The sequence below is a fragment of the Mastacembelus armatus genome, chromosome 19, assembly GCF_900324485.2.
Source record: "Mastacembelus armatus chromosome 19, fMasArm1.2, whole genome shotgun sequence".
Classification (NCBI taxonomy): Eukaryota; Metazoa; Chordata; class Actinopteri; order Synbranchiformes; family Mastacembelidae; genus Mastacembelus; species Mastacembelus armatus.
Window position 1 is genome coordinate 10,207,819 of NC_046651.1, and position 24,389 is coordinate 10,232,207.

At 41.9% G+C, this 24,389-nt stretch overlaps 4 protein-coding genes across 8 annotated transcripts in view; 3 read left to right on the plus strand and 1 right to left on the minus strand.

The window, feature by feature from the left end:
- Positions 1-6,998, plus strand: part of capn15 (calpain 15) — a 35,598-nt gene extending 28,600 nt beyond the window's left edge. For 2 of the 3 annotated variants that reach the window (XM_026316296.1, XM_026316297.1), the window contains exons 8-12: positions 238-399; positions 504-739; positions 845-1,014; positions 2,357-2,535; positions 3,861-4,038. In XM_026316296.1, the coding sequence (XP_026172081.1) occupies positions 238-399; positions 504-739; positions 845-1,014; positions 2,357-2,535; positions 3,861-4,038 (925 nt within the window). Of the gene's footprint in view, positions 1-237; positions 400-503; positions 740-844; positions 1,015-2,356; positions 2,536-3,860 lie in introns of all 3 variants that reach the window. The other variant, XM_026316295.1, reaches the window with a different exon arrangement.
- Positions 6,999-7,890: 892 nt separating this feature from the next.
- On the plus strand, positions 7,891-17,506 carry mss51 (MSS51 mitochondrial translational activator). Of its 2 annotated transcripts, none has more exons than XM_026316329.1 (7): positions 7,891-8,293; positions 9,977-10,168; positions 10,262-10,411; positions 13,154-13,278; positions 13,500-14,063; positions 16,656-16,749; positions 17,260-17,506. In XM_026316329.1, the coding sequence occupies exons 2-7, from the start codon at positions 10,011-10,013 to the stop codon at positions 17,465-17,467; spliced, it is 1,299 nt and encodes a 432-aa protein (XP_026172114.1). In that variant the 5' UTR covers positions 7,891-8,293; positions 9,977-10,010; the 3' UTR covers positions 17,468-17,506. The 2 variants fall into 2 exon arrangements, with proteins under 2 accessions (XP_026172114.1, XP_026172113.1); XM_026316328.2 differs by having other exon boundaries at positions 7,892-8,293; positions 9,994-10,168.
- Positions 17,507-19,214: 1,708 nt separating this feature from the next.
- LOC113135945 (putative protein MSS51 homolog, mitochondrial) lies at positions 19,215-22,900 on the plus strand. Of its 2 annotated transcripts, XM_026316331.2 has the most exons (7): positions 19,215-19,347; positions 19,856-20,005; positions 20,107-20,231; positions 20,364-20,927; positions 21,074-21,167; positions 21,415-21,621; positions 22,766-22,900. In XM_026316331.2, the coding sequence occupies exons 1-6, from the start codon at positions 19,331-19,333 to the stop codon at positions 21,617-21,619; spliced, it is 1,155 nt and encodes a 384-aa protein (XP_026172116.1). In that variant the 5' UTR covers positions 19,215-19,330; the 3' UTR covers positions 21,620-21,621; positions 22,766-22,900. The 2 variants fall into 2 exon arrangements, with proteins under 2 accessions (XP_026172116.1, XP_026172115.1); XM_026316330.1 differs by lacking the exon at positions 22,766-22,900 and having other exon boundaries at positions 21,415-22,244.
- Positions 22,293-23,141, minus strand: LOC113135948 (myeloid-associated differentiation marker-like protein 2). Its single transcript, XM_026316334.2, has one exon. It carries the CDS (start codon positions 23,139-23,141, stop codon positions 22,293-22,295), a length of 849 nt encoding a protein of 282 aa, XP_026172119.1.
- Between the last annotated feature and the right edge of the window lie 1,248 nt (positions 23,142-24,389).

Genomic DNA, 24,389 nt, shown 5'->3' on the forward strand with positions numbered 1-24,389 from the left:
GAGGAAGAAAGTGTCTCCCAGGGGCTCCTGCTTTGAAGGAGGAGGTCTGATGTTTTAGTAAGGTAAATGGTGTTTGTACAGCAGCACCTGCAGAGGCTATGCTAATGTTAAAGAGCGTCTTGTGATGCATACAAATAGACGTAACTCATGACAGGAGGAGAGCTGCCAGTGAAAGTGGTGGTTTCTCCTATGCTCCCCCTATGTTATATAGATTATCTTTCTACTCTCACCTCACAGGTACTTTGACTCGGTGGACATCTGTAAGATCCATTCAGACTGGCAGGAGGTGAGGCTGCAGGGCTGCTTCCCCAGCAAGGCCAGCGGGCCGGTCACCGTCACTGCCCTCACTGTGTTAGAGAGGACCGCATTGGAGTTTGCTCTTTTCCAGGAAGGCAGCAGGTACAGTCATCAGAACTTCTTCTTTTTTTTTTTTTTTTTTTTTTTACTGGGCACCCCAACCTCGACTTGTCTAATCCATCCCTGCACTCTCTGTCGCTCGTCAGGCGTTCAGACACGGCCGACAGCCACCTACTGGACCTGTGCATTATGGTGTTTCGTGCCTCCTTCGGCAGCGGCAACAAGCTGACCCTGGGCCGCCTGTTGGCCCACAGCAAGCGAGCGGTGAAGAAGTTTGTTGGCTGTGATGTGATGCTGGAGCCGGGGGAGTACGCCGTTGTTTGCTGCGCCTTCAACCACTGGCAGATGAATATCAGCGGGTCGGGGGGGCCACCCACACCCAGTAGGTGCACAAGCAACCTCAAATGAGCCATTCAGTTGACTTCAGACAGAGTCTTTGTTATTAGTCTAAAGGGAGTTATTCTGAAGCGTACAAATTTCTTCTTAGTCTCAAGCCCTACAAGTGGAGCAGCACAGCGGCCCAGCCAGGACTTCCCCGGCTACATCCTCGCCATCTACAGCTCCAGACAGGTGATGGTGGAGCAGGTAGAAGCGACCGCAACTACTCTGGCCGACGCCATCATCCTCCTCACGGAAAACAAAGGGGAAAGACATGAGGTGAGACACGTTCAGCATCAGGATAAAACAACCCGAAGATCTGTTAAACAGCTGTCATTGTATCCCCCGTCCCCAGCGTTCACTTTCCCTGTCCTCCCATCTCACTGTCTCACGCCTACGCTCGCACAAACACTCTTCAGCTTTCATTATAATATATACACTTGTGAAGCTGGAGAACGCTCGGAGCTCTGTAAGCCAATTTGAGATAACACTTCAGATTTCTCTAGCAGAGTCCTGAATCCTATTCTGTTTTTACACATGCAAGTGTGTGCACCTTATCTCCCCCCTATGCACGCACACACACACACACACACACACACACACACACACACACACACACTAAGGAAACAAATGATTCTCTCTTGAACAGCACTTTCCTGAAAGCGTTGTCACATTGGCTGATATTTTAGAGGATAACAAAGCTTTTTAAACACTTGAGACCATCTTTGTTAAATCATTTAACTCTCCAGGAATTCGCCGTTCACAGTAGGTGGGCCGAGCTCTCCGGAGCTTATGGCAGCCACTACATAAGTGGTGGTGTTTAACAATAAAGTTTGAAAAAGGATGTTTTTTCAAGCATTAATAAATCATTTGAATGATCCTGAGTCATGAAAACAAGTTTTCTGTTTTTTGTTTTTGTTTTTTTTTTACAATGACCCACATACATGGCGTGCTAACAGGTATATTTTATTTACTGTAAGGTTACTGGATGGTGTTACTGCACCTTTAAAGGTGAAATGACAGCAGCTAAATCAGTTTTGTTGCACTTGTATTCACTTTAATACAATTACAGTCCCCAAAAGAGAGATCAGCCATCATTGCGTGAGAGATGAAAGTCATCTCACCTTCAGAAAGAGTTGTTATTGCGAATGCAAAATACAGTCTTCAAAGCATTATAACACTATAAAAAATACTGCTGTTGGTGAGGTACCTTTTCAGTGCAGCTCCATTGTACTTAGAAAATACAATATTTATATAGCTATTTGAAACATTAGTGTTGCACAGGCAGAAATGTATCACTCTGCAGATTGTAGCCTCAATGCACCAGAATACAGAGCAGTCACAACATAAATGTATTAGAGGAAAAAGTGTATTTTGCACTTATTAAGCTATTGAAAGCCTCCGTATATCTAACACAAAGTGGTCAATATCGTAAATTAGTGCTCATTTCATCTGGATGCACTTTGCTGAGCACTGCATCCTTGCTTCTGCACCCCTCCTCCCCCTCTGCCTGTGTTAGCATTTATGTTCATTCTTTCATATAACAGTCACAGGTATCCGAGGTAAATAAATGATCCACTCACATATGGTGGTCTGTGTGTGTCTCCGTGTTTGCTCTAAGGGCCGAGAAGGTATGACATGCTACTACTTGACCCATGGCTGGGCGGGCCTCATCGTAGTGGTGGAGAACCGCCACCCTAAATACTACCTCCACGTCTCCTGTGACTGCACTGACAGCTTCAACGTGGTGTCTACACGCGGCAGCCTCAAGACCATCGACAGTGTACCACCTTTGCACAGGTACACATTTAGACCCCACTATCTCTATTCCTGAGCACCATAGGTCTGTTTTTTATCTCACTGTGCTCTACCTTGGTACGAGTAATCTGAATAGATAACAAGTCAAGAGATTAAATGCTGTGAGGAGCATTCACTACAGGTTTAGCAAACATCCACCCTTTAAAACAATTACATCTGAACACACACATGCACACTGATATAAGCACAGTGATCCCAGAGGATTAGGGCTCTATATTTATTAATAATCTGCCCTAGGCTGGTCTCAGCACAGTTAGAACTGCTTTCTATTGATCTCTAAACTTACAATACCCTTTAAAGACCTGAAAATATCCTATGCAGCTACACACCTACAGAATCGAGAACGGTGTAGCTGTTCATACATCATTATGTTTCTCTAAATTAGGTTCTTTGGACAGCAGCTGTATGAATGTTTCATTCCTACAGACACATTACAGCACACATAAAAGCAAATTTACAACCTTATTTCCTCAAAGTTATGTTCCACATAATGGAAAACTGTAAAAAGTCATCATGCATGAGAACAGTGTTTTTTAATGTCATTTCCTCTCATCTAACAAGAACATTATGTCAGTTCGCTTTATAAAAACACTCAGTAGTGCTGCAATTTCACAGTCTTACCTTCTGATGTTCTTACTCGCTATTATAAGCTATACAACTAGTGAAAGCATTTAGTAGCTGTGTAATTCTGTTGAGGCCAATATGTAATTATCACTACGGTGTACTTAGAAATCAGGCTGAGAACAAATTTTATTTCTCACCATATGTTTCCATATCATCTAATTTTGTCTTCAAACCAGTAGGATGTGGAACAGGCTACTGTCGAGTGCTGATCTCATTTTAACACATTTTCAAAATCCTAGCTTTTAGTAACTAACTAATAAACAGTTCTCAGATCAGAGGCATATTTAGGTGCTTGAAAATTATAAGGACGGATGAGGGGCCAGAAAAAAATCTTGTTGTATTAAAGAGGATGGAAAGTCTTTTAACTTTTTTTTTTTTTTTTTTTTTATACCAGACTTTTAAATCCAGAAGGAGCCGAGAGTCCAAAAGTAATTATTGGAAATACTGGGGAAGGATTTGCTTTGTATAAAATAAAATAAAATAAAATGCAAGATTCGGTCCCCTTTTCCACACCCATAACTTCACTGTATGATACACAATACAGATCTGGAAAATATCATATCTGTATTCAGAATGCTCAGCATGTCCTTAATCTGCCTTGACTTCAGCTAGAAAGGCCTGGAGGGGTCTCTCATCAGGCCCATATTTTTTCAGCTCGCAATGCTCTCTGTTGCCCTCTGCAGGCAAGTGCTGGTGGTGCTTTCACAGCTGGAGGGAAACACTGGCTTCTCCATCACCCACCGCTTGGCTCACCGCAAGGCAGCCCAGGCCTCCCTGGGAGACTGGACCCCCACCAAGGCCACCCACAGCCCCCACCTCACCCCGGACATTGACGGCCTGCACCGGCCCCGGCCACTATGACCACCGCCCACTTTATCCCATACACACAGACTGTAGTCCCATGAAGTGTCAGACCACTGGAAAAAACAGGCCAGGGAGGTGGGCGGTGTGTGCAGCCCTAAAGTATAGAGCAAGATGTGTATTGGTGTCTTTTTAGATGAACACACACACCTGAATGTATAGCATGAGTGGGCAGCATTTATGTGCTTTCCTGCTAATGCTCCATAAATGCTGAAGTTTTCATCTGGCCCTCATGCGCTCTATCCCTCGCCAAGTGGATGTGCCATGTCAGGATGAAATGAGGGAAGTGGGTCACACAGGGTGACCAGGACACAATCACAAAAGGATAATTCACCCAGGCACCAAACAGAATCCATTTCAGACTGTTTTAAAATGGGGAGCTTTTTAGTGCAAGCGCTGTACTGTATGTGGAACAGATGTCAACCCTCAGTTTCGTGTGCTTGGACACAACCCTGCTTTCAGTGAGTTTCACAAAAGCCAGGGTGTAGTGTTGTAACTACTGAGCCATTTGACAGCTACACAACCTATGAGCCAATCACTCGCAATGATCAGACAAATCCCCCTACCCTCCACGTCGTCCACAGACACAGCTGGACAGCGTGGGAGGTTTCTCTCACCCAGACCTCACTATGGTACTTAATGAGCCAAACCCAACTTTTGGTTTATGTCATACTCATACATGTTTTTCTATTTGAGACAATACACTTGTTGCTGTTACTGTATGTCCTCATCTGTGTTTGTGAGGTTATAGAAAAAGCCATCATTCATATTGAACTGTGTGTCTCCACTCTCCATCACTCACCGCAGTGCTGTCTAGCGCTCTCTCTAGCTCAGGACCAGACCCATGATTTCTGCAGCAAATTGGATTCAAGCAAATCCTCAAGCTGATGTGGTGGCAGGTGTGAGGTAGCTGGAATAGAACCTTTCTCTATCTCTGTTGGTCATAAACACATAATGATCATGCTGTGATGTGGTTGTCTGGCAAAAAATGACACATAATAGAAATCCCATCCCAGTCTTTGATAGATCAACATATAAGTTGAGCTTTTTTTTCTTACATATTAACAACCGCTGTACCTCCTTTTTTTTTTTTCTATACACTCGCCCTTATTTTTGGATTTAAATGCTAGAGGCAAGTCATTACATGACCAGCTTTGTAGTTTACCCCTCAGGCCTGGTGGCTTTTCTCATCCAGTCAGCAGTCAGTTTATATCTCAACACATAAATCCACACCTGGGAAGCAGCACCTCTCTCTAGATGTTATATAGAGTGAATTAATTCTGCATCTTGCACTCCTGAATTATGACACCTCTAAATTTGTGTCTTATCTTTTTTGGTACAGAAAGCCAGTGAGTACTTGTCTGTTTCTCACACACTTCAGCAGTTTGCCAGTATGTTGTTTTACAATTTAGTGTACTTAGGGAGTACTGGAGGAGCTAGTGGCTGTTTGAACAGTCGGTTGGCCATAGGGGAGCTCTTAAGAAAAGCTGCTAAGTTTTCTTTGGGAGGTCAGGGACCACTTTTGTTTGCTTGGGTCCAGTAGACGTGCTCCCACTGGAACACGCAGACAGCACGTTAGTGACAAGACACAGTTCTTGTGTAATAACAAATTACCATTTTGTCAGACTGTGTTCACGCATAACAAGACAGGACGAGAGACTCCTGAGACATGTTGCGACACAGAAAATAGCTCATTTCTGTCTGAGTTTCTTCTTCAGGGTTTCTCTGGAAAGGTTGTCCACAGCTGTTCCACGTAGGTCTCTTTTAGGGTCCCATCCGCTTTGTTGTTTCCAGTTCGTCCTGTGTCAGAGCCATATATACTCCTGTTTCACTCAGAATCCCTCAGTCCTCACAATGGCTACATAGATGTTTTATCAGAGAGAGGGACGACTAATTTGGTACTATAGCAACAGGGAGATGTTTTTTCCAAGTCGAAGTCGATGTCTTAACTGTTATGTAGTTTAAATTGGGGGGGGGAAACTTGAAATCTAATAAGCAAAATCCCTGGTGTACTCATTCAGTGAATGATTGTTCGGTGGAAGAAATGCTCATTTTTAGTCTAAATATTGAAGCTCCTGCATGAGATGATTCAGCTCAGGACTTTAAGCTCAGCAACCTTGAGTTAAACAAGCGCTGAATAATGCATTGTCTCTTTTGTTGGTGGTGTCAGCGTTGACGGTGAACAGCAACACTGTGTCCCGATGCTCACAGTCTTAACTCTGACGCTGACAGCCCATACTTCATGACATCTTCAGCACAGTTTGCAAGAAAACTACTACAGTGGTGTAATGTTTCTTTAAAAGACACCTGAAGCTGAAATAGGTGTTCTTTTCCAAAAGAAACATAATGTGTAGTGACCACTTTCACTTTCAGATGTCTGTTCGCCCTGAGAGTGTGAGCACGCGTGTGTGTGTGTGTGCGCGTCGTCACAGCCAAGAAGCTGTGAACATAGTGGCTAATTTATTGGTGCAGGTGATTTTTGCAGGCCTGTTGTCTAACATTGATTACTGAACTGATGAATGACAAATAAAGGAACGTGGTCATTTATGGTTTTAGTTTGAGCCCGGAGGGATTAGCTTGACGAGACTTGAACCTGCACTGAAACATCCGCAAATACAAGAAGGCACCTCAAAATTCAGCGTCACGGTTACATCACTTTACATGAGGTTGATTTTTCTTTCTTTTTCTGTCTTGTCTTTTTTTTTTTTTTTTTTTTTGTCAAGTTTGTCATTTTGGGTCTTGCTGGTGTCCACTCCTCTTCTGTTAAGCTGCGGTGGTGACCTCTGCTTTGTTTCAGGAGCACCCCCTGCTGCTGAAGTGGCCGCAGCCAGAGAAAAAGCTGTTACTCAACAATGCCTTTTCTCTCTTCTCCTTTGTCTGGTTTCCTCCTTGTAAATTGTACAGACTGCAAACATAAGCCACACTGAAGATTAAAAAAGAAAAGAAAAGAAAAAAAAAAAGAAGAACAACTGACCCTTTTAAACTTGTAAAAAAACATGAAAAGTATGATAATACAAAAAAAAAAAAACCCTAATGCTGAAAAATGGAACTCTGATGAATGTGATATATATTTTATTGATTTTTTTTTTTCTGGGAATATATGAGTATATGTGTACAAGCATAATATGTTTAATTTTAAATCTCAGGTTCCGAAGGACCAAATAAATTTTTTTAAATTAAAGTGCACTTGTCATTTTGAACAAAAATGAGTTCCGCATACAGATTTACATTTATTATACGGTAACAAAAAGGACTTTTTAGTCTGTGACTCTGAGACAACCTGACAATCATGCGAAATATGACCTGTCAGAGCAGAAATTAGTTTTGCTTCTTTTCTGTTCAAGATGTATAATAAGATGAAGTCAAAGCTTTCAAGCTGCAGATTTTTGAGAAAAAGTTGAAAGATCCTGAAAGGATTTATTCATATATCAGAAATGTTGTTCACTTAGACATACACCTGTTTACTCCTGTGTGGATGATTTTATAGATCCACCTTCTGATGTCTTTGTTATCACTGACTCTTCTTTACTTTTCATTTCCTGGTGTGTGATGTGCCCCCTCTCATCTCTGTGCTCCCTCTTCCTTGGAGAGTTTTTTGCAGAATATATCTCTCTCTGGTGTCTTAGTGCCTCTGCTCCCTGTTTGAGCTTTCACTTCTTCTCTCAAACCTCACTCACGTCCCCACCTCCCGTCCTGCTTCCCACTCCTCTCTTCTTCAGCCCCCACCTTCCTCCAAGCCACAGTTGCCTCCCCAGTCTACCCAGCTCCCTGTTCCAGCTCCCTGTTCCAGTTCCCTGTTCCGTCCCCAACTTACTCCCACCATCCTCCTTGTTTATCTCTGAGGGGGTACATATTAGAGATCCCAGCAGAGGCAGAGGCATGTTGAAGACTCCACAAGGTGGTGATATCTAGTATAAGCCTGGTCACTGTCTTCTATCCAAGAAAACTCAGAATCATCTAGAAATCACTGTGCCCCCACCTTCCTCCAAGCCACAGCTGCCTCCCCAGTCTACCCAGCTCCCTGTTCCAGCTCCCTGTTCCAGCTCCCTGTTCCAGTTCCCTGTTCCGTCCTCAACTTACTCCCACCATCCTCCTTGTTTATCTCTGAGGGGGTACATATTGGAAATCCCAGCAGAGGCAGAGGCATGTTGAAGACTCCACAAGGTGGTGATATCTAGTATAAGCCTGGTCACTGTCTTCTATCCAAGAAAACTCAGAATCATCTAGAAATCACTGTGCTCGTCTGGAACCGAAGGTACGACCTCTAAATTTCTATCCATAGTTAGTGAGTGGACTCTGCATGCTAAAACTTTTAACAGTGTCGTGGTCAGAGATGTGAGGAGAGAATAGCAAAAACCTGCCTTCTCATGGGAAATCTTTTCATTTCCAAACTCATGCCTCCCTGGTGCTCTGTAGATATGAAGGCTCTAATTAGATATAGGCCTTTCAATTTTGTCTGCAGACACGATAAGGCTAAATCACTCCCTAGCAACATTTTGAATTAAACTGAAAAGACACAGAATTCCTCAACTTAGAGGAAAAGTTGTTTTCATGTAAAATTAGCGCAGGGAGAGTGTAGGGTATAAAAAGAAAAGCATTTATTGCGCTGCTGTCAAGTTAAGAATAGAGTTTTATGGCTGCAGGTTGCATAGAGTTAAATGAAGTTTTCAAGTCCTGGTTAGGTAATACCTTAGATACAAGCACCTGAAGAAATTCGATACAAATGTATTGCCAAGTACATTGTGTTGAACAACTAACTTTTGGATGTTAACTTCCAAAAAAATGGAAAGAAAGACTAAAGGAGGTGCAGTACGTGATTTATAGAGGTGTGTGCCCCCACTAACACCATCACATGATCACATTTCTCCCTCTTCTTATTTTCCTCATGTCATGCCAAGTAAATAAATCATGTGACATGCAAGTATTGGGCCAGTGGTTGTGGGGATGGAGGCACGAGGGACCCAGCTTAAAGAACATTCCTAATGCAGCCTCCGCGTGTCTGAGATTCAGACGATCCCTTTGTCACGACAGCTTGTGTCATCAAGGCATCAGACTAGAATATGTGTTTGTGCTTGAGTGGGTGTATTCTGAAGCACAGAGGCAACCCTAGTTTACTTTACACCACTGTATCTATTTCAGGAAAAGATACCCGTGTCTGCCTTGAGAGTAAGGCAGTATTCATTAGAAAGGAATCCATACTGTCTTGGTTTGTGGATAACATGGTGGATGTTTCATAAAGGTCATGTTTAAACCTGGAGAAATGTAAAGTGTGTGTTTGTGTCTAACTCTCTCTAAATGTTATCATCACTTCTGAAGTAGTTTTCGTGGGCCTTGCCAGCAGTGGGGCATTATCCAAGAGTACCATTGGAAATCATGTCTGCCGTACTTAAAAAGCACTGAAAATACCTGAGTGTAGCTTGAAGATATATCTACCTCCATCTGAAGCCCACATGCCCTGCCCTGCTTCTTCTCATTTGTCAGGCTGATCTGATGGGGGTGGAGGTTTCTGTTCCTCACATCCCACTGACTCTGCTTTGTGTCAGTCAGCAAACAAAGACATGGAACCCAGTAGAGGTTTTAGAAGGTGGGGGGAGTGTGTTGTTTAAAGTGATGGTGATATAATGAAATATAATCCTGGTCCAGTGCAAATGACAGGTCCAGGAGTTTAAAGACACCAAGCAGCAAATATTTCATCCTGTACTGTGATGATCACAAGGTGAACTGTAAAAATGTGATGTCTGTGTAATAAAGTAACCCTCATGACTGGTCAACACTGCACGGTGTCGGAGGACATCAAGTTATATTCTGACAAAAGCTTTGTTGTGTTACAAACACATCTGAGCACATTTAGCATCACTGATGGGTGTAATGGGGCGTAACCAACCATATCACATGTAACAGATGTTTAATACAGTGTAAAACTAAGTGAAATGTTCAGTCTTTCATCTCCTGTAGAAAGCAAAGGCCACAGCATGGCATCCCACATCCCAGAGCTCCCCGAGTCCTACGCTCCAAGGACTGATAGCGTCTTTTCTGATCAGTCTGGCTTTTACTCTCTGGACTCCAGTGTGCCTGGACTCTCCAAGGTGATTCTCAACAAGCTTAACATGAAGGATTATGGAGATTACAGGTAAAAACTACTGATATTAACTCAAAACAGCTTTGGTTGGAACTGGTCTCTGTACTTGTTACCCTGTCAGATGTATTGTCTGATTCTAATAAGGGCTGCCATTGAGGGAAAGGCTAAAGGAATCTCATTCCGTAACTACAAGGAGATGTTCCAGAAGATGGAGGAGACATTTATGTTCTGCGCCGGCTGCAGCAAACTGCCGCAGCATCTTACCCAGGGACAGATCCTGAAACGCTGTGTGAAGTGAGTGCAAAGCCACGACTGAGGGTGATGAAAAAAGGTGTGACGCTTGAGAATGGCTGCAGAGATCACTGATGTGTTTCACATTAGTGATGCATGATATAAAATAGTTCAGCATTAACACAGAGGAACATTACTTTTTTTTGGTGACCATAGGAATATCTTAGACATCTGAAACCTACACCAATCTCTGGTCGGCGCTGTCATTGCCCGGTCAGGACATTGTTTTGACATTGCTGCACAATAGCTGTCATGTGTAAAGCATTACCAGTTGCCATTATATCAGCAGCAGAGTGATAGGCCACCAATGTGTGGACAGCTCTACAAAGGCAGACACTGGCCAGTTGCAAATATAGCTGAGCCCCCTGACTGTGATTCATTTCTCAGCCTATTAAGAGCAGCTTAATGTAGTTTATAATGACACAGCACTGCAGTGTATTTCGAGTTTAGTGTATTGAGGAGAAGAAGTTGAATATGGCACGCTGCATATTCACAAGTGGCTCATTGTTTTTCTGCTTCATTTATATTCTGGACATCTCCTAATCGTTCTCTTTATCTCTTTCTCTGTGATTCACACAAACTCACACACACTGACTCACATGTGCAGTAACCCTTGAAATTCTCAGCTGCTGCTACTTCTCTCAGTAAGAGTTACCTTGTTACACAATAAAACAGGATTGCTGACAAGTGAAACCCTCAAGACCTTCGTCATCTGAACCCACCAACAGTCCAACAGTGTCTGCTTTCAACCCTTTCAACCACGTTCCCAACTTTCATTTCTGACTCACTTTGCTTTATCTGTGACTCTTAACTGTTTTAAACTTTATCATGCACTGGCACCTCAGTTTTCTCACCGTGTTTTGACTCACTTTGTCCACTTGCAAGCCTCTTTTGGAGGATTAGTATGCTGCAAGTGCACCGTGATGAAACACAGTGGCTGATAAATGATTTTATGTAGATGCGAGTGCCTCTAAGGCTGCAAGTGAGTGCAAGGTAAAGTAATATAGTTTCCCAAAGCACCAACCGGCACTGGCTGTCAGACCTCTAATACAACACATTACCTCATCATCTGAACATAAAAGTCCACATACACTAAATAAAACAAGACCAAATTCATCTTCAGTGCTACAGGTTTGCCACAGTTTGAGAAGGTCAAATGTAAAAATGGGTTACAGAAGAATACGAGATCCTATTTATGCCCTGGCAAAAAACAAGACACAAAGCAGTACACAGTAAATACATACATGATGCACCTATAAATAATTTTATTATGTTGTTGTAGACTTTTTGTAGACTACTAATAAATATCCCAAGTGCTGTCAAGTAATCACAATTTTTCCTCTTGGGAGCTTGAATAACTGTAGCAAATCACATGACAAATCACATGACAGTCCCTTGCAATGTACAGTGGGTACGGAAAGTATTCAGACCCCTTTAAATTTTTCATTCTTTGTGTCATTGCAGCCATTTGCCAAAATCAAAAAAGTTCATTTTATTTCTCATTAATGTACACTCAGCACCCCATCTTGACAGAAAAAAACAGAAATGTAGAAATTTTTGCAAATTTATTAAAAAAGAAAAACTGAAATATCACATGGTCATAAGTATTCAGACCCTGTGCTCAGTATTGAGTAGAAGCACCCTTTGAGCTAGTACAGCCATGAGTCTTCTTGGGAATGATGCAACAAGTTTTTCACACCTGGATTTGGGGATCCTCTGCCATTCTTCCTTGCAGATCCTCTCTAGTTCTGTCAGGGTGGATGATGAACGTTGGTGGACAGCCATTTTCAGGTCTCTCCAGAGATGCTCAATTGGGTTTAGGTCAGGGCTCTGGCTGGGCCAGTCAAGAACGGTCACAGAGTTGTTCCGAAGCCACTCCTTTGTTATTTTAGCTGTGTGCTTAGGGTCATTGTCGGCGCTCAGCCACAGTGATCTTTGGGTTCTTCTTTACCTCTCTCACCAAGACTCTTCTCCCACGATTGCTCAGTTTGGCTTGACGGCCAGGTCTAGGAAGAGTTCTGGTCGTCCCAAACCTTTTCCATTTGAGGATTATGGAGGCCACTGTGCTCTTAGGAACCTTAAGTGCTGCAGAAATTCTTTTGTAACCTTGATCAGATCTGTGCCTTACCACAATTCTGTCTCTGAGCTCCTTGGGCAGTTCCTTCGACCTCATGATTCTCATTTGCTCTGACATGCACTGTGAGCTGTAAGGTCTTATATAGACAGGTGTGTGCCTTTCCTAATCAAGTCCAGTCAGTTTAATTAAACACAGCTGGACTCCAATGAAGGAGCAGAACCATCTCAAGGAGGATCAGAAGAAATGGACAGCATGTGAGTTAAATATGAGTGTCACTGCAAAGGGTCTGAATACTTATGACCATGTGATATTTCAGTTTTTCTTTTTTAATAAATTTGCAAAAATGTCTACATTTCTGTTTTTTTCTGTCAAGATGGGGTGCTGAGTGTACATTAATGAGAAATAAAATGAACTTTTTTGATTTTGGCAAATGGCTGCAATGACACAAAGAGTGAAAAATTTAAAGGGGTCTGAATACTTTCCGTACCCACTGTAACCTGCAGTAGTTGCAAAAGCCTTAGTTGCCAAGATATTTGTTGGTGGACTAACAGACACGCTGACATATCTCTAGAGATGCCACTGCACTGGGTAAAAAAGTGTCGCTTTCTGTAACATGTTTGGCTTCCATTCCTTTCATAGCATCTTTTCAATTATGTTGCTTTTCACAGGTGTATGAATGTATATTACTGCACCAAGGATTGTCAGAGAAAAGACTGGCCTCAGCATAAAAAGGTCTGTAAGACTCTTCGTCTGGTGGCCATTGACAGACTGGTGGAGTGGCTGATGTTCACTGGTAAGGAATGAAAAGGTGGTTCCATTTGAATTAAGGCTTATTAGCTCTATAACCTCATAAAACAAAAATCCCAATATTGAGATTGTATATTTCAAAGCTGAGCTTATGAAATTATAATAAGAGCCAGACAGTGCAATACTGGTGCGTTTTGACATTTGAAATTTAAATTCAACTTTGATAATCTCAGTGTGCTTGACTCAAATGTTCTACCGCCCACACAGGAGACCTGCCATTCCCCACAGAGAAGTGGTCCAAGTCAGCCGCTGAGGTGAAGAAGTGGGATGACTGGTTGTCCATGCAGGGAGACCTCACGCCACATCTGGATGCCATTTTATCCGGTGCAAACACATCAATCCTTTGGAAGAATGCCAGCAGACCACGACCAGAGGACAATGACCTGCGACAGTCTTTATGGCGAATTCAGAGCGAGTTCCTTTCTCGGGTTCTCAGTGTTGGGATGGCCATACAACACTTTGACCTGAATCCATATGCTAAACCTCTCACTATTCACCTAGTAGGAGCATCCCACAATGAGACCATGGGAGCCAGATTGACTGACTATGATGAGCTGAACTACATGTTCCCTGCACACATGGGCATACAGGTGGTCATGGTGGGACCAGAAGTGGTGGATGGCCCCATCATGAGGCCTCCCCTCAGGGCTTTTGGACCCCGGCAGAGGGTCTTCATCAGCGCCTACAAAGGTCTTTACCATCAGTTCTGGGAGGATGTGATGGAAAACGAAGAAGCAGCAAAGCCTGATCTGGTGGTTGGATTTCATCCTGGTATGTACACACTACATCCTGCCAAACATGAATAAATATGAAGTGAAAAGATAAAATGATCTAATTCTGAAATATTAAAATGTTGAGATCAGACTTTTTGAAAATAGTGTTTCACCTCAGATTGTTTTAAAATCATCCACTAATGAACATAATCATCAGTGCAGCTATAAATAGAAACAGCTTAGCTTAAGTGGTCAGCCGTCTTAGAGACTTGCCTCCTTTTATGCTTGTCTGACAATTACCTCTTTCAGAGAACAGAGCAAGCATGAGACATGTAACTCACTAGATCTGGCCTATTCATTAGTGCCAGGCTTTTATTGGGGATTTGGGTGATTAATGGGAGCAGCTGGGAAAGAGTTTGGCTTCTGATTGCTGGACTCAGCATAATGTCGGTAAGCTGGCCTTTTAAAAGGGGAGTCTCAGTCCACCCCCTCAGTTTCACTCTGGTGCACATTGCATGCCACAGTCATGTGCAAAATCATTGATTTAAAACCCTCCTTCCTATCCCTGCCCTCTTTTCAGTCAAAAAATGTTAATGCTTTTGAAAACAATCCAAAAGGCAACTACAGTTTCTCCCCCCATGTCACCAAAATTAGCATGTTAAACTGAGCCTTATTACTTGAACTGTCTGTCCGATTGCCCAACCTCACAGATCGTCACTTCATTAAAGGGGAACCGTACCCCTACATCTTCTAAGCTCTCGCACTAAATTTGTTTTCTGACCCTATAAGCTGCAAAACACCAGCAAAGCCCCGACCCAACCGCAGCCATTACCCCTGGCTCAGTTATCACTGCAGGCTTCACTGAAGCTAAATATACAGGAATCAGTCATCCAGTGAGTAAACAGCCTGAGTGCCTGGCTGCATTTCATAGCGCAAAGCTGGCATAGCACTGCATTATGACACTGTTTAAATGATAGGGGAGCAGGCAGCATGACAAAATAAAAAGCAAGGTGTGTGTATATGTGCGTGAAAGTCAAGTCAAGAGAAAGGATGAGAGAGCGGAAAGCTATGAGAACGTAGCGATAATCTAATAAACAGAGCAAACAGGGAGACGTTGACCTTAGAGAGTGAGTGAAGGAGGGTGATGTCAGCTCTCAAGGGAGATGGATGGGTGCTAAGTAAAGTCATCCATTCAAAGCTACACCACTGAAAGCTCAAAAACACAAACACAACACCCATAGCTTTTTATTATCTATAAAATTAGATAGTAGGTGGATAATAATTTGCTTTAACACCCATTTATAGACTAAGGAACAAAGTTTATTACTAACAGTTTTATCCACCATGTGCCCCAAATTTGCACTGGTTCCGGCTAATTATTTCAGTCATTAACAGTCAGACTGTAAGTGTCTCTTTGTCACCTTATCTCCTGAAAGTCTAAACACCTCAACACGTACTCCCTGTTAAATGTTTTATTGTGATGAGAAGCTTAACCTCGGGGATGTTTGTACCATGGTATGTATTATTCACATCAAAATCTTCTCTTTCTGCAGTTTTAGTTCTCTGGAAACACGCTGATCCATGATACCATCAGTACTTCGCCTTTGTGGCGTCACCCAGTGTACATATAACCATGACATACGTCGCTTCAGAACAGCTGAAGCTTTAATAAATCATCTTGCATTCATATTTCTCACATGCATGCTTTGTAGTGTACCATGATTGATTATTAACGTGTGATTACATTCTAACACTGTGAGGCTTTTTAAATCAGCACACGGAAATTCTCTGTTTGCTGCTACTCTGGTTTTGTCTCACTCAAGGACACTTAAGCTGGATGGATTTACAGTGTTTGCTGCAGTGGTGGTTTGAAGCTCAGTCATCTGGTTGACAAGCGAGCTATTCACCACATTACCCTGCTGCTCAGGATAAAAAAAAAACAAACAAAACAAACAAACATACTACTGATATAAACCAGCATCAGGGCAAAGCGACATCTGTTTGTTAATATGCTGCAGGATTATGTGCCCAAACCCACCTCAAATGTGGGATTGTCCTGTATGTCGTGTCATAAAATTTCAGCTGCTGTGGTGCCAATTAAGTTAGAACAAGCTCACTCCAGTCCAAGTGAAGTTCCTAAATGAGGTCAACTTGTTTGAAGCAAGATTAACTTTGTCATATTGACTGGTAATTAGGATGAATGCAAAAACACTCCCAGTGGCACATTCAGAAGCAAATATTTTCCAGCTAACAAGAGAAAGCCACAGCCAGCTGCAGGCTAATCGAGTGGAATCCATTCGATCTGCACCTCACTGGGGGAAAAAGACCAGACTTTTTTCTCTGTCAGTCTGCATGAGACAAGTGTGATGACAGACAGACAGCTCACTACGTGCTTTTTTGCTGTCAGTGTCCTTCAGATGACTTACTCAGCGAGTTCGGGATGCTGCAACTCTTCTCAGTTAATTTTATGGCAAAATGTTGAACAGATCCTAAATAAAACTGACACTGATTTATTATTCCTAATTATTATTCTTACCATCTTGATTTTAGAGTCTTTGTTTTGTATCTCAACTGAATTTGTTATATATCCTAACCTAATCTGTTAGGAATCCTAGCATATTACTATGCATTTTCAATGTGTTTTCTACAGGATTTCATGCTAACCAGGGTCTGGTTGAAGGTTGGTTGCCCACACTCCTGCTGCTCAGAGACTATAACATCCCCTCATTCTTCACCATGTACAGGTGGGTTATACTACTGAAAAAAAAAAACCCCACCTGCTTCACAATTTATAACAGAGATAATAAAATTCCTTGCCCTTCAAGCAATACTGAATATTTGAAGTTCGTTGTGCCGGTGGCCCTCAAACTCACACTGCATACCATTCTCTATCCATAGCGCCTGTAGAAAGAAATGTCTTGACTGATGACTATAATATCTGGTCAAATAAGCAGCCATGCCTGGGCTCACATACATGACCTCATCAGCACAGTAAACAGTTATCATTACCACATGGTCCAGAACACACCACTACTTCCTTCCCCCTCAGAGACCCTGTGCACACTGGGCAAAGACGATGTACTGCAGCAAAGTTATTTTCTTTGCTCTGTTGAAATTGTTCCTTTAGAAGTTCTCTCCAACTCTTTTCTTGTAGGTGGATATTAAAATAAGATGTTTAACCTCCCACTAGCAAAAAAAAAAAAAAAAAAATTACTTGATTGATTGATTACGTCACCATCTCTTTGTTCCCACAGTGAGCTGGAGCTCAAGTATTCGCTGCAGATCTTGCTGGAGTTGGAGATGCACATCAGAGACAGTGGACCCAACCCATTCTCCTCACAGAAACCAGAGCAGGTCCAAGCCTGCCCCAACAAAACCCCAGTCTTCTGTAACTCTCACTACGTCTCCTTCCAGGGACTGCTGCCACGAGAAGCCTTTGTAGAGCCTGGTCCGGACAATTAAGAGTCTTTCAAAAGAAAAATAAAATCCTGTTTGGTGTCTCACAGGTCCTCTTTTTTAAAGATATGCTTTTTAAAATAGGCGTTTGGGAATTCCTGCGGTCGTTGCACGGCTTCCTGGAACCTTTATGGATGTTTTTTAAGCTTTGCTGCCACTCGGCAAATATGGACACTGAAGCTTACATTCTCTTTTGGGAGCATTTTTCATTGTGAAAAACACACATTCACTTCTGCGATCACATACTAAGCTGTCCTATGAATTCTGATATCATTAATTAATGAGACATATTATAAAAGTCATTTAAACCATTTTGTAGGATAACGGCTCCTGAGGGCCACAGCAGCAGACAATGATTTGTTCTGTTGGCACCCTGGGGTGACATGGGCGTTGGATATAAAGGGTCCTGGGTGTACATAAATGATGAGACCAAAATTAGTTCAGTCGTCATTTGACTGTTGTCTGTCATTTGTTCTGCAGCGAGACCTATTCCCAAATCTCACACTAGGTGCATGAAATCAGATCACATGCATACTAATGTAAGACATGATTGAAATAAATTATACAGTGTCACAGAGCCTGACAGTCACAAAATGTTTAATTGTTCTTCATTTTTATGATTCTGTTTCTCATCTGGACTTTGAATTGTGAGTCTGCACTGGATGTTCTGTGGGTAAATGTTACCCTGACATGCCTACATTAACGTCTCTGTGCAATCATCTGATCATCACAGAACCATCTTTTTAAATAGATAACAGACTCTCCACAGTCAATCATGCCTTTTCATTTTCTTAAAGGATCAGTGTGCAATTTTCAACGCAATCTATTAGTAGAATTGGAATACAGTGTTCATAAATATGTTGTCATTAGTGTGTTATTACTGGAAAATACCAACTGTTGCATTTTCTTAAACTTAAAATGAGCCTTTTGAATCAACATAGGTAGCAGGTCTCCCTTTATAGTGGCAGCAATGTTGTGCCACTATATTTCTACATTAGCTCAGAACAGACAAACCAAGCACTGGCTCTAGACGTGGTTTTTTTTTTTTTTTTTTTTGCCTCTGTAGCAGCTAAAATGACACTTCAAGACTAAAAAAGCTTCATTTAGACTGACTGCAAAAAATTTCACACAGTGGTTAGGGTGCCCTTTCATCCATGTTGATACAGCTTCTATTTGAAAAGACGACTGGCTTAATTATCTTGTAATTTACCAGTAGTCAAATGATGAATCACATAATCACAGGAAATATGTTCAAGTGATTTACTCATGTCACTTTCACAATAATTTCCCCACTTCAAAAAGCATTTCTGTAGGAACAGGATCCATGTAGACAAATGGTCTGTAGCAATGAAAGAAGTGAATTGTTCTTAATATTAATTTGCTTCAGAAGGGAAACTGCCTCGATAGTTCTACTGAAAGTGCCTTAACTGTGTGATGCTGACCTCTAGTGAAAGAAGTGGTAAGAACGCACATAGCAGTGTTGTAATAGTGGTGTTCAGGAGCACTTGTGGTCATAGGCTACATCCTGGATCGTCCGTATTAAATTGTTTATATAATAATTATTTTGGGTTTTTCTATGTGAGGTGAACTGTATCCTACAGCTGTGCATGGATTTAAGGTGTTCTCTTGCCAGCCATAAAAACCTCTATCTTTGTACTGATATCAAAGTAATGTTTGTAATGGTCCACATGAGTCTAACTCTTATGAAGTCAGGAATGGTCTGGAGTTGTCAGACCCTTCTGGAAGCCAAAGCACAGCTGCTATATCTGGCAGCAGCCCCCAACAGGCCGCTCAGATAACAAGCCAGAGAAGCAGCACAGGGAGAAACAGTGAACAGCAACAGACTCATTGTGTGTGACTCATTTACAAATGACAGAAGCCGGGAGGTAAGTCGTCTTTTAACTCTGTGTGCTCATGTCAGAGAACGTTTCTAGATGTACATTTTCACCGTCAGACACCGTAGAAATAATAGGGTCTGCAGCCACACGTGGAGGAACAGAAATTATAGTGGTCGTGACAACATGACATTTGAATCCCGTTTGGAGATCATGCCACCACAGCTTAGTTCATACTTTGGTTCAATGATGTCCTGTTCACTTTCTGTCTGACATGTCATCATTAGGCTTTAGTCCACTTTTATCCAACATTTGAATGTGTGAACTTATTATGAATCGGCCCATGCAGTCCCTCCACTCCTGCAGCAAATGTCCCAGTCTAAGAATAGAAGAGTACAGGTCTCAGCACTGCTGAGCAGTAGGCAAGGTTCCCTTTAACACTGAAAGTATTAGCTTGGTGTTTATAAGCTGCTGTTATTCAAATTAGAAACAAGTTACACTTTAGTAATTGTATTTTATTGTATTATATTTATTCAAAGCATTTTTTTCCCCTCTTAAGTACTGTTCCAGAGAACAAGGGGAAACCCATGGCCTTCAGGTCTCAAAAGGAGATGTTTGAGAAGATGGAGGAATCTTTTAAAATCTGCGCGCATTGCGAGAAAAGGCCAAATCAATTCTCAAACCCACAGAGCCTAAAGCGTTGTGCTAGGTAAAAACAGCATTTATTCAGTAAGCTCTTGCTGCCAAGACATTCCTTCATCATTATTAGAAATTTTAAAGAATCCTTCTCTTTCTCGTCTCTTTGATCAGATGTCTTAATGTCTATTACTGCTGTAAAGATTGTCAGAAGGAGGACTGGCCCAAACACAAAAAGTTCTGCTCACAGCTGCGTCTAGCTGCCATCGACAGAGTCGTGGAGTGGCTTGTGTTTAAAGGTAAAATGTTTATGATTAACAGTCAGCACAAACAGTCAGAAAAGCCAAAAATAAAAACTGTTGGAAAAACTCATGAACTGTCTGTTTCTTTTAAACTACTAGCCTGGTTTTAGTTTATTTTTCTATCACCAGGGGACCTTCCATTCCCTACGGAAAAATGGTCACAGCCCCAGTCAGAGGTTAAAGGATGGGATGACTGGCTCACGATGCAGGGAGACCTCACAGCTCGCCTCAGTCCCATTTTACATGGAACAAACATGAAAGACTTGTGGACCAATGCTGGCAGGCCTCAACCTGACAATGAAGACCTGAAACAGTCCTTGTGGAGGGTCTGTAGTGAGTTCTTCTCCAGGCCGCTGACCATAGCCTTGGGGATGAGGCTGTTTGGCCTTAACCCTTATTCCAAACCTCTCACTATTCACCTGGTGGGAGCAGGCCACAGTGAGACACTGGCAGCCAGACTGACAGACTATGATGAGCTGAACAACATGTTCCCTGGACACCAGGGCATCGAGATAGTCATGGTGGGACCAGAGGTGGTGGATGGCCCCATTATGAGGCCTCCTCTTAGATCGTTTGGCCCCAGGCAGAAAGTCTACATCAGTGCCTATAAGGGCCTTTACCACGAGTTCTGGGAGGACGTGGTGGAGAAAGAGGAGGCGGCCAAGCCAGATTTAGTGGTTGGATTTCAACCTGGTAAGAACATCTTTCCCATTACACAAAAAATAAAGCCAAATGTACTTTTGCACTCTAAAATCTAAATGCTTGTCTGCTAAACTAGCTGCTGAGGTGTATCATGCTCATATTAAACTCTTTTTGGTTTGTTCCTGTTTGGTGTTGAGGATTTGATGCCAGTCAGGGCTTGGACCAAGGCTGGCTTCCAACACTTCTGCTCCTCAGGGATTATGAGATTCCTTCCCTTTTTACTGCTCTGAAGTGAGTGTTGCCGATGAGAACTCACACATGTGACTGAATACCTCACAACAACAGCTAAATATAAAACACAAAAACAGCAAAGATTTATCTATTCCAAAACAGTAATGGGATTACAAAGGAAAAGATCTGTGGACTGTATATAGTACTGGACTGTATTTTTAAACCACCCTGTTTCTCATGAATAGCTATTCCCTGGTAGCACTGCATTTGTGTCATGACTGATTCCTTCTTTATCCTCTATCCACAGTGAGACCGAGATGACCTACTCCCTGCAGATCCTGTTAGAGTTAGAGATGGACATGAAGGGAAGTGGAGCCAACCCCTTTACGTCTCTGAAACCAGAAGTGATGGGCCCGTGTCTCAACAGGCCTCCTGTCTACTGCAACTCCCACTACTTCTGTTTTCAGGGTTTACTAGAGAGGGTGGAGTTTGAGGACCCAGAGGAAGCTTGAAGGTGTTAAGTGTTGCAGTGCACACACACTCTTGCTTTTCACAACTTCGATTTCATTTGGATGATGAAGCTGTGTTTTTATATGGCTTAAGTTTCTTATAATAAAATCACATTTTTTAAAAAAAGAGTGTGTAACTAAATATGTATTACTGTAACAACAGTACAGCATTTGCATTCCCTATCTTGGTTTCAGTGAATGCAACTGCCAAAGTTGGGCAGATTTGAATATGCTGTGAAATATTAATGTGTTGGTAGAGAGGCAATAAAATAGAATAGTCAAATGTGTACTAACTGACAGTTCACAGTAAAAATCTTTAACTTACAATCTAGAAACATGAATTTTTTTCCCCATTATTTCAAATCTGTTTTCATTATATTTTGCACATCTATTATACACACCTATACACCCCAGAGATTCATTTTAACTGACAAACTGAACATATTACATTTATCTGATTTTAGGTTTTGAGAATTAAGTGTGCACAAACAGTATGAAATGGCCACAACAACCTTTTAAAAGCATACTGCCACTTTGTAATGTGGATCTGAAGAGATATCTTTTAATAAGATAAAGCACTGACTATTTTACATACTGTCCAATAAATGATTTTACTTAAAAAAATGAAGCAAGTCAGTGTCTCCCCTTTAATCTGTTTCACATCATGGACACATTTCTAGCAAGATTTGAAGGCTAGAACCAGGTCTACAGTGTAAAGGACAAGGTTAATAATGGCTCCAATGGTAACAGTGTTGAGATCTTCATAGGAACACTTGTCACAGCTGTATGGGTTGTACTGATAGCGTTTGTAGCCAAAGACACCCCAGAGAATGACAGCAAGCAGGTACAGCACCACTGCCAAAATGTCGAACACAAACTCCATCCTACTAAGTCCAAATGACAGTAGGCACTGCAGTAGCTTTAGCAGATTGAGCACTATGATGAAAACAGTCACCAGAAGGCAAACAAAAAACACAATGGTGCTCAGTATCATCCCAATAGGACGAGGTTTTTGGTTCCCTATGCCAATCACAAAGTGGTCCAATGCAGCAGTAATAATAATGCAAGCTACAAAAGCCTGTGCTGTGCGGAGAATCCCTCTCAGGCTGGACATGTAGCCACTTGGACATTTCATTTTTTGCTTTACAGCATCAACCAGGAAGACCACGGTGGCAATCAGGGATGAGATGAAACACAGGATGCTGGCAATGCAGTGGGAGCAGACAAAAACAGCTACAAAGGTGACTGTGGCAGAGGTGATCATCACGACGCACAGGATGGTCAGTCCGCAGGTCAGGTCATCCCAGTTGGGAAGGAAGGCAACCAGGAGGATGTTCCACTTTTTTGCTTCTACCACCAATAGGACCAGGGGCACAATGATGCAGAAAAACCAGACAAACTCGCACCACACACCCCATGGACTCACCATCCTGCCTCTGAAGATGACAATGATGAGAGATAAAGTGCTGAAGATCATTTCCAGGAGGCGTAAAATATTCTGACAGCTCTGGAATGGGCCAAACATGGTGCTTTGTTTAGGAAATCCAGATCATAAAGTCAAAACGTAACAGGTTAGTTGTGTCTTTTGCCCGTAGTCAGGATGAACTGTCCTTGTTGCTGGACTCATTTACACATTTTCTTGTATTCAAATTTCAGGAAATGTTGTTCACACTCCATAGTCCTGCCCAGTCTGCAGCGTCCATGGGCAAACACTGAACCACAAATTACTTCACGTGTTCAGGAGCAGATTACTGTGTGTGTGTACTGTATGTGAATGTGTAATGATTGTAAATGCACAGCTGGTGTGTTTAAGTGTATAGAAAAGCTCTGTAAAATCCTGTTTGTGTAATTCTTAGTGGATTGTAGATGCATTTACTTCATAAACATCCAAGAGAACAAAAAACGTTAAATGATGGACAGAGCTTTGAATTTAAAAATGCTTTATAATAATGTTACACAAATGAAACAGTTCAATCAATTTTTGAGCATTTTAGGCAGCAGATTAAATTTTTACCTGACAAATGTTGCTTTTATTTCATTTCATTTCAGTGTGAAAAATGTATAGACTACTCAAGGAACAGCTGCCAGTCTGGTTTGCATAGCATTAATGAAACAGGCTGTGTGCAGTGATAAAAATATCTGCAGCAGCAGATATGAAATAACCGAAAGGCTTGTGTGTGTGTGTGTGTGTGTGTGTGTAAAGTCACTATTTGGACAGGGACACAATTATAGAATACAGTTATAGGCTACAGGTGTAATTGATAACATCCACAATGGCTGCATTGCATGTAAGGAAAAGACATTTACTGAAATTTTATTGCAGCAGTATCAGGGACCCACAAGCAACAGCCTCTATTACATGATGTAAACACATTAACACTCAAACATATGCATATTAATCTAAAATATCTGACAGGGAGAACATGTTTTGAGCCTAATGCAGCCTGAAAGACAAATTCAGGCCGAAGAAGTCCTCAGAAAATGTTTATCTACCTTAGTGAGAACTTAACTTTATCCCTAACCAGTCTAATGACACTTTACCTGACCCATTACTGTAACCAGTTACCTCTACTCCTCCCGAATCTTGGAAAAAGAAAACACACGTTTCTACACGGACATTGTTATTTGTGACATTGATTCGATCTAACACTTTTATGCGCTTTATTTCTCTTTCTCTCGGCCAAATGCTCCACACCTTTGTCTAAAATACACAACTCGTCACATAATGTTGACGAAATGTTCTCCGCTGTGTCGATAGGATATTACTCAGGGG